Here is a 10,166-nt window from a genome sequence, read left to right on the forward strand (position 1 = left end):
TATTACTAGTAAACTTTTTTTAAATTATTTATGTAATTTTATACTGTTGCCAAAAATAAATAAAGACATGTGTTTTTTTTTATTTCACTTAATAGTTTGAATTATTATTATTATTATTTTGTTTGATTTATTTTAATTTACGGTATTTGTTATTTTCTAAAATACTAAATTTTCTAAATACTTTTATGTACTAAATTAAAAACCAATCAACAAAAAAATTGTGTTTGCTCGCAAACGAAAAAAAAAACGACTTTAATTACATCGACAAGTAATACAACGTAGATCGACGAGAAAATAGTCAAGAAACTACGCGTTATCAAAGATTACTCAAAAAGTAGTTATCAGATCTCGATAAAATTTATATGTGACCACATGATAAATATTAGCTTTCGATTAAATTAAAAATTATCAAAATCGGTACATCCAGTAAAAAGTTATTGCGGATTTTCGAGAGTTTCCCTCGATTTCTCTGGGACCCCATTATCAGATCCTAGTTTCCTTATCATGGTATCAAACTAGGGATATCCCCTTTCCAACAAAAAAAGAATTATCAAAATCGGTACATGCAGTAGAAAGTTATGCGGTATAATACAACGTAGGTCGACGAAAAACGCATCAAGTAAAAACGCATTATTAGATACAACTCGAAAATTAGTTGTTAGATCTCAAATAAATTTAAATGGGACCAATTGGCACACATCACCTTTCGATTAAAACAAAATTTGTCGAAATCGGTGTACCCGCTCAAAAGTTCTGATGTAACATACATTAAAAAAAAAATACAGTCGAATTGAGAACCTCCTCCTTTTTTGGAAGTCGGTTAAAAAAATCATGAACTAGAAAATATATATAAAATTCAACATTTTTTTTTCAAATTGTGTTGCTTCTATACTATCCGAAGGAACTTCGTTCCTACATGGTGTCCCATGACATCACATAATTTTTGAAATACATTTCTTTGTACCACCTTAATTGTAAAAGTGTGAATTGTACTTATTTATTTGTAACCAATGTAAATATAACTAAATTATCTGGCCAAGATGGCTAAGATGATTAGCAGTGCTGGTTCACTAGGACAGTGATCAGTTCACTAAGATGCATCCGACTGAAATGCGTGCCGAACTAAAGTGACCGCCGCTTATACCTATAGACAAAACTGGTTCGTCCGCAAAATGACGGCAATTACATCCGGTGCACATTTCACTAGCGCTATAAGACGCTGTTCACTTCCGTTTCCAGCATATATATCAATCACATAAAGCTGCCACTGCTCATCATCACATTTTTGAGTATTAAAATGTCGTGAGATGAACAAGGTTTCCGATCACTTCTTCCGAATATTGTACACAAATTCGGTAAGCAGGAAAATTGGTTTACAAATGAACGATTTCTCTTCTGTTAGCACTTTTTTATATTATAATAAATTTAATCAAAAATGTAAAATGACAAATTCGAATACTAAAATTACTTCATAAAAATTAAATGTTATTGAACTTCGTTTCCATTTATAGTTTTCCAAATATAATTAAAAGTAACATAAATGACTCTTCCCCATATTTCATCTAATGCACTTTCTTCGTAATTAGTGTTTTCGCCGGCCTCATTTTTAAATTCTGTTGATGAATCCTCATATATTTGCATCACTAGCTCAAGGGCAAATGGTATACCATAAATCTGCAAAATAAGTTTTCAAATTTCTGATGATACTTGATTTTGTCGAACCATTTATTTTTCTCTAAATTTGTTACTTTATTACTTGCATATGGTAGTTTAAAAAAATAATTTGGCTATGTAACTTTTCACATTTCATACTAAATAACAAGACTCATAAAAAAATAAATGTAACAATTCTAAATTATTAAGATAATATTTATCAAATTTCAACTAAGACTTCCATTATTAAACCTTCCTCGTCAGACAGTTTAGCTTAATTCATGTCCATTAAACTAATTTAAATAATTTATTAGTATGCTTTTTATTTACCGTAGAAGCGTAATCTACACTTGTCCCTGTAACCTTTCCATACCAGCTGTATAATGTATCAACAGTTACAGATAACACTTGAAAACTAGCGTTTCTCATGACCTCTTCAATTTCGCCCCTCAAATCAATGTATTTATCATCATCTGATGTAGAATCTGAATAGCCTTTTGGGTAAAGAACAGCATCACCCTGTAATAATTACATTTTTGTCGAATATCAATAAATTTCTGGGCAATCCGAATACGGAAGATGACCATAGCTAAATTAGTAGGTAGGTAGTATAGTGTTTCTGTGGTGAGTAAAGTAGCCAAAACCACTGGGGAGGTTCAGGGTAGTCAACGTGTTTGTAATGCCTCTGGTGTTGGAATCTTCTGTAAGTTACGGTAATCGCTTACCATTAGGTGAGTGGTGAGATATTATATGTGTAGAAAATCCAAGCTATAGGTTAGTAGCCAATAACCAACAGCAAATGTTCCTAGTGAAGCAACTGTTATAGCTGAATTTCGTAAGATGAGAGCGAAGAGTCGGAAATGAACGTCTCCTCTTTCTTCATAGTAAAATCCCTCAAACGTTACTGCTACTATTGTAACACTTTTCAGTTACAGGTATAATTTAACACTCAATAGGAATAGTGCATAGTGAAAACACGCCTGAAAAAAAATATGGTTAAAAACGCTGAAAAGAACATTTCAACAAATATCTAGAAACCTTTAATTTCAAACTCTAAATTATTTCTTGTTATTAGAAACTATATCATTGAATCCTACTGGAAAATTCTATTTACTTTACTTATTTGTTTTTAAGAAGCTTGTAATAGAGGGACGAATAGAAAGAGGAATCTTAGTAATACGACGGAACCCCATAAACATTCAGTTCTTAAGGATTTTTATACGATAGGAAGCGTTACCGACCATCAGTTGACCTGTGCACTCGCTTTTTTTTTGTTTTTTAACAAGCCTACATTAAAATATATTTGTTAATATACTTCTTCAGATAATATATTCAGAACTTTCACCATCGGTCTTAATGTTTTACCAATTTAGAGATGAGTAAATTTTTGATAACTAAACGCTAACTTTAGTAGTAGTTGTACACTTCGTTTGTTACTTTTATCTACTGATTTTCTGAAAAAGATCTTGTTGTATTTAGCTTCGTTTTATTGGTCATAAACATACCTTAAAAGTAGTAGAAAAAAAAGTCCCAGCGTGCACATTTAAATATGCAACGATTTTGTGACTGTGCTTATGAAATATATCACGCACTGCCCTTGTTTCTGCTTCAGAGAAGGGCACCGGACCTGGGTAATTTTGGTGACAAGAATTGACACTGTTATTAGTACTCCATGCTACATCGAAATTACGATCTAATGAAACACCAGGACAGTGGCTTTGGGGAGACATGTTCTTATTCCAGTATGACAGTGACCCGGGTATGTTGTTCTAGAAAATGCAAGTTAGTTAGTAACAGTTACGCACATGAGTACATTATACCATTCACTAGTAGTAACGAACCCTAATAGCTGCAATGCCATCTGGATTAGCCATTGGTATCAGGAATATGTCGAATTTGTCTAAGTGTGCAATATAATAACTCAGGAGTTTAGTAAAGTGAGGTCCATAAAAAAGGCAGCCAAGAGAGTAATAACCCATAACGCTAAGCCCGTGAACTATAAATATAATTTTTTTATCTGGTAAATCATCAGCGTATTTGCCATCATTAGCTCGAAAATATTTATCGGATGTAGTATTGTCTTCTGTTATCTTTAGAAGGACAATATCGTTATATTCAACAGTACGACCAATAACATCGACCGTCACACGTGCATTAGGAAGTGTCTTGACTATTTTTTGAAGTTGTTGCTTTATCTAAAATAAAATTTTAATTACATTATAAACATTTTCATGGGGTTTTTTAGACTGATTATTATTTAAGCTTACGTTGTAAGGACTCAGCACTTCGACCATATGATCTTCTTCTTCCAATTTTTCTTTGTGTGATAATGATGTCTTTCTGAAATCATACTAAATATCATTTTATATATTTTATTATATACTAAACTTGTCTAAAAATAATTACAGTTTTAATCAATTCCTAATTTGGCATTTTGTTGCTATATCTTATACCATTAAATAAAACGGTGCCTACTGCGATAATGAGTCCCTTTTTCTCTTCTCTATATTTCACTAAAGATTACAAAAACTTAAGCAGTATATAATAACACATTGTAACTTACGTTGTGTCTTCTTTCTGCATCATTTGCATTTTTGTCATCCTCAGAGCTCTAAATCATAACGTCAATTATAAGTCATTGTAACAGAAAAATAGTAATTCAAACAGGATTAATAATGTTTTACATACTATCTTGTAAGAATATTGTCGAGTATTATTTTATTGATTTTAATCTCTATACAAATTTATGATAGTAAAACGGAGGAGAGAATGAATGTGCTAATATCCCATACACATTTACAGGACATGTTTAAATATTGATTGTCGTGTTCATTTTGTTATAGACAGTGTAACCTCCAGTAGCAACAGTCGCCTAAGACTAAAAAAATATCAAAATTTTGCTTACACTTTTTGTTTATGACTTTGGGACAATTTGGGCCACTTTGACGTTTTTTCACCTTTCCTAAAAACATTATATTACTGCTATTTTATTTTAAATGCAATTGATATTCTGAAAACATAAGTTACATATTTGTATATATTTACGTACATTCGCTTTGGTTTAGCATTATGTTGACGGAAAATAGGTTTATCACGTACATTTAAGTCAGTTACCGCATTATTTTCTTCAACCTTGTAATCAGGTTTCCTAAAAACATAAAATTTATTTTTAATACCTGAAATGGCTGAAACAAAATATCCTACGCGGGGATAAAGTTATCTACGTGTATTTAACAGAAGGATTAAAACTTAATATAGCATACGGTTCCAGACCGGATTGCCTTTTATGGAAGTTTCAGAATTTGTCTGAAAATTTTAATTGTCACCCGAACTTTTTTTAGCTAAAGTCTATCATCATTTTGACGGCGCAATGACGCAATTGTCATAGCTACTGACTGATCTAACACGTGGTTCAATAAGTCCCGAGACTAAGTACTAAAAAAGGTCTTTTTTATAAAATTAATTTTTATTCATCAACATAGTCTCCTCCAAGAACGATACAGTCCCTCCAACGCTTTTCTAACTTTTCTATTCCATGTGTGTAGAACGATTTGTCTTTGGCTTCAAAATAAGCCTCCGTTGCTGCGATAACTTCACTATTTGAGTCAAATTTCTTACCCCGAAGCATTTTTTTGAGGTCTGCAAACAGCCAGTAATCGCTGGGGGCCAAGTCTGGCGAATAAGGGAGATGAGGAAGCAATTCGAAGCCCAATTCGTTAATTTTGGCCATCGTTCTCACGGACTTGTGACAAGGCGCGTTGTCCTAGTGAAACACCACTTTCTTTTTGTTCATGTGAGGCCGTTTATCCACAATTTCGTACTTCAATCGCTCCAATAAGCACATGTAATAGTCACTATTTATATTTTGTCCCTTTTCAAGGTAGTCGATGAAAAGTATTCCATGCGCATCCCAAAATATAGACGCCATAACCTTACCGGCCGATTTCTGAGTCTTTGGACGCTTCGGGCGGCTTTCACCAGCCGCTCTCCACTCCGCTGCCTGCCGATTGGATTCCGGAGTGAAATGGTATATCCAGGTTTCATCTATTGTTACATACCGACGTAAAAAATCCTTTTTATTATGATTCATCAGCGCCAAACATCGCTCTGAATCATTGATACGTTGTTCCTTTTGATTAGTTGTAAGCAAACGCGGCACCCACTTAGAAAAAAGCTTTTTCATGGCCAAATTTTTATGTAAAATAGTGAAAACTACCAGCTGAAATCTTAACTATCTCGGCTATCTCTCGCACTTTTACCTTCCGATCTTCCAATACGATTTTGAGGACTTGGTTAATATTTTGTTGAGTCACTGCTTCATTTGGACGACCTGAGCGTTCCCCATCATTGGTGTCCATGCGACCGCGTTTGAAGTCGGCATACCACCAACAAATTGTTGCTTTAGAGGGAGCTGATCCTGCATAACATTTTATAAGCCATTGCTGTGCTTCAACGGTATTTTTTCCCATTAAAAAACAATGTTTTATCAACACGCGAAACTCGTTTTTTTCCATTGTATCGAAATTACAACCGTAGCGTCACTTAAATGTTTCAAAATCAAGAATTTTATTGTTCCATTTTTAAAAATTTGACACATATTCTTGTATTGATAGCCAGTACTTTTTAAAAATCAAAAGAGTTTTTAATATATGCGCCATTTCCAGGTTAGTCTCGGGACTTATTGAACGATCTAGTAAATGGAAATCAAAAATCGTTTGCATAGGCCTTACAAATATTTGCCCCGGCCTGTTTATTCACGCTTGTATTATGAGTATGTCTTTTCACTCTCAGCACAGATTTCCCATCCTTCTGAGGAGAGTTGAGTGTGAAACATTTATTATTACTAATTTTAAACTTGAAACTTTAGCGTTGTTCGCCGTGCTTCAACCTCCTACATCGACTTTCATTCGCCTTTTTAAAATATATTATACTAAATCTATCTAGCTCTCGCACAGGTGGTTCAGACAATATAAGTAAATTGTATTTTTTCTTCATTAAAATAGTTTTCGTGGAGTCAGTTTAAGTTATATAGAGAGCACTCGAATTTATAAATAATTTTACATATTCCACTAAGAAGTATATAAATAATATATTTTTCTACATGACTTATAAAAAATCGTACTTAATATGTATAAATATAGGTACATACCTATATTTATACATATTATATTGTATTATTGACGACCTGCGTGGTCCTATTTACGTTGACTTTACTCAATGTCATATATGATTTGTTTTAAATATAGACCGTTCATTTATAAATCGAAAGCAGAAACTTTGATATAATTTATATATATAATTGTACATATAGTTTTGTATGTATTTATTAAACCTAGAGAACAGCAGAATCAAGAAATATGAACTAAATTTGCTTAAGCTTCAGCCTGTAATATCCCACTTCTGGGCATAGGCCTCTATCCCCATGTAGGAGAAGGATCAAAGCTTAATCCACGATGCTGCTCCAATGCGGGTTGGCGGATATATTACCTACTATGAGCAACGATCGCTATCAAGTGTACATGATAACAACCGGGACCGACGACTTAACGTGCTCTCCGAGGCACGGTGAGGAGGCCCACAAGGACTGCACAAACATTTAGACCTCGGCAAACATCTGTATAGCCAATAAAAATGTTTGTCATGTGCGGGGATCGAACCCGCAACCGTCAGCGCAACAAGTACAATCCATGGCTGTTGCGCTAACGCGGCGTCACGGTTGCTTACAGTTTAAATATAGGTAGGTACTATAGGAATTTAATATCTATTGTTATAAAATAACAAGGTATGTGTACTTTTTATATATTCTATTATATTTTATTTTTTCGTACGTACCAATACTCAATTCCATCTTTCATACTTTTATCTGAAATACAAAAAGAAAACAGTAGTTGTTTTGTGCCAACTATGCTTTGTCTTTATATTGAATCTATATGTATGTTTATTTTATTTATTTATTTATTTAACATTAACACCAACAAGACATACACGAACAAAATCAGAAAAAGGACATATTTTTACAAAAATATTAAGTATAAGATAAGTGTTACACACATTTCGGAAAAAGAAAACAGTTCAATCAGTTTAAAAAATGGAAATAATCATTTCAGTCGTTTGAAAAATAAGCCCATAAATATCTTTACTTATAATAAAACCGCAACAATTTTCTTTTAGAGACACTGTGTTGTCGATACTGAAATCAATTTTCTTCTTTCATTGTCTCTATGTCTGTCTGTTTCTTGACCGCGATGGACGCCAACATTAAAGAAGTAATTTAAACAAAACTTAAAACAATTTGACTGTATACATTGAGTGCTTTCAACCAAAAATTTGGTACAGTTCCTTATTTAACAATTATTTTCTTTATTTAGATCTATATACTTAAATAATATTACCATAATTATCTTCACACCAAACGAAGCACGACAAAATCACAACAGATATTGTAGCCTTCATTGTTCAATATAAAAGTTACGTTCAAATCCGTAACAATACATTACACGTCGATATAATTTATTTTTTATTACACGTTCAAAACTAAAGTATGTAATTTCAATTTTTCATTCAAATACAATATGGTTCTCGGGGCAAATACTTAATGTAATAAATAAACCGTTTTATATTTATTGAAAATTCTACTAAAATACTAGCTGACCTGGCGAACTTCGTATCACCTTATTTTTTTCTGAAATATAATAATAACATAATATTTCAAATTAAAATATAGCCTATCTTTTAAGTTGGATCAAACTGCACACGGTGTGCAAATTTGACTAAAATCGGTTAAGTAGTTTAGGAGTCCATTGAGGACAAACATTGTGACACGAAATTTATATATATTAAGATAAGATTAAGATAAGATAAACTTTGCGTTCCTTCATCACCCAGCTGACATTCCTAATAATCAAAATTTTTTAATATAAAAATTTATGGGCGAAATTCAAATAATAATGAAAATTATTTCAATTTATATCCTCCTACAAGGTTTAGGGTGATGTTTTATAGCCTACCGTTTCAGCGACCAATCTATTTCACACAAAATAATTTTCGAATTATTCTCAAGATTGTGGTCAAATCATCAATTTCTTCTGTTTGATTTATACTAAATAGTAGGTATAAGATGTGTGGTTAAGGCAGTAAAGAATATAGCCACCCCCTCTCTTCCCGTGGGTGTCGTAAGAGACGACTAAGGGATAACACAGTTCCACTACCACCTTGGAACCTGAAAAGCCGACCGATGGCGGGATAACCATCAACTGCTGGCTTCGAAATACACAGGCCGAAGACGGGCAGCAGCGTCTTCGGTGCGACAATGCTAGCCCTGCGGTCACCAACCCGCCTGCCCAGCGTGATGACTATGGGTAAAACACATGAGTTCACGCCATTTTTGGCGTGAACTTGTGGAGGCCTATGTCTAGTAGTGGACTGCGAAAGGCTGTTGTGATGAAATAGTATAAGAAGCTAGTTTACTTATTTGAAATATAACAATTAACTAAACTGTTTTCTAGTTATACTGGTGCCAACTTGTCATGACACTATGATGCTACTTTTTAAACATACGTAATTAGGTACAAACTCGAATAAACCATAGATAACCTCTATGATTCAATTTATAGTAGGTATGAATTATATTTAAATAAATAAGTAAGCTATATTGGCAATATAAAAAAACGAGGCTGAATATTTTTATAAGTATATAAAAATAAGTAAAAGAGTGTTAAACGTACGTCTTAAGGCCAGGCAAGCTCTTAAATCTTGACCGCATGGGCATTAAAAATTTCACGACCTCTCAGAAGTGTTGTTTTACTGGTCAAAGCGACTATACCATTAGCCCAAACGAAAAATTTAAACATATATTAACTTATACTGACTGAGATGTAAAAATTTAATTGTTATTATTTTTATTACTCATCCTATAGATTTTGTCCTGTCTTGTGAACTGTCAAACGTGATGTTGAACTAAGCGTTACGTTTTCTAAATAAATCCAATTTTGTGCACAATTTTCTAATATTTTTTTATAACATGAGATCATTCTACAAAAGTATTAGATATACATATTAAAAAAATCCCACTTTGGTGGAGCAGCTCTCGAGTTTGTTCGTCTAGACTTAGTGAAAACTAACTACAATAAATAAAAATCGCTTAATCTTGTGACATGTACCTTATGTACAAACGCACATTAAGATTTACTTTTACGCCTACACAAAAAAAAACTGTTAATCCCCCCAGCTCAATCTTCATCCCAAGTTGTAAATCGATCCTCTCGAATAATAATTTGCTAATTTTTTTCGAATTAATTTGATTCGAAGTTTATTTCTGTTTTTTCTCTATACAATATAAGTAGATATTTTATTTTTTTCGTGTATATTTTTGTCTCTGTACCATATTAGTAGGTGTATCAAAAAACCGATAAATCCCTTTCGCATCTTCTCTATTCTACATGAAACTAACGAAATATTTTTGAATGAATCATAATAAAAGTTATCAAATTAATGAATTAATAAACTATTAAAGA

The 10,166-nt window shown here is 32.7% G+C and overlaps 1 protein-coding gene across 1 annotated transcript; it reads right to left on the reverse strand.

Moving 5' to 3' along the window:
- Nucleotides 1-1,393: 1,393 nt before the first annotated feature.
- On the reverse strand, nt 1,394-8,106 carry LOC123661378 (carboxypeptidase B-like). Its single transcript, XM_045596344.1, has 9 exons — nt 8,046-8,106; nt 7,486-7,516; nt 4,703-4,801; nt 4,559-4,615; nt 3,921-3,993; nt 3,491-3,842; nt 3,159-3,346; nt 1,984-2,172; nt 1,394-1,674 (listed from the first exon to the last, which is right to left on the reverse strand). Exons 1-9 carry the CDS (start codon nt 8,104-8,106, stop codon nt 1,486-1,488), a joined length of 1,239 nt encoding a protein of 412 aa, XP_045452300.1. The 3' UTR covers nt 1,394-1,485.
- Between the last annotated feature and the right edge of the window lie 2,060 nt (nt 8,107-10,166).

This window comes from Melitaea cinxia, chromosome 17 (genome assembly GCF_905220565.1).
Source record: "Melitaea cinxia chromosome 17, ilMelCinx1.1, whole genome shotgun sequence".
Taxonomy (NCBI): Eukaryota; Metazoa; Arthropoda; class Insecta; order Lepidoptera; family Nymphalidae; genus Melitaea; species Melitaea cinxia.

Coding starts and splice junctions, on each gene's coding strand:
- LOC123661378 (XM_045596344.1), bottom strand. CDS start 8,106: ATGAAGGCTACAATATCTGTTGTGATTTTGTCGTGCTTCGTTTGGTGT. Junction 7,517..8,045: donor TTGGTGTGAAGATAATTATG/GTAATATTATTT, acceptor TTTGTATTTCAG/ATAAAAGTATGAAAGATGGA. Junction 3,843..3,920: donor AAGTGCTGAGTCCTTACAAC/GTAAGCTTAAAT, acceptor TTTTAGATAAAG/CAACAACTTCAAAAAATAGT.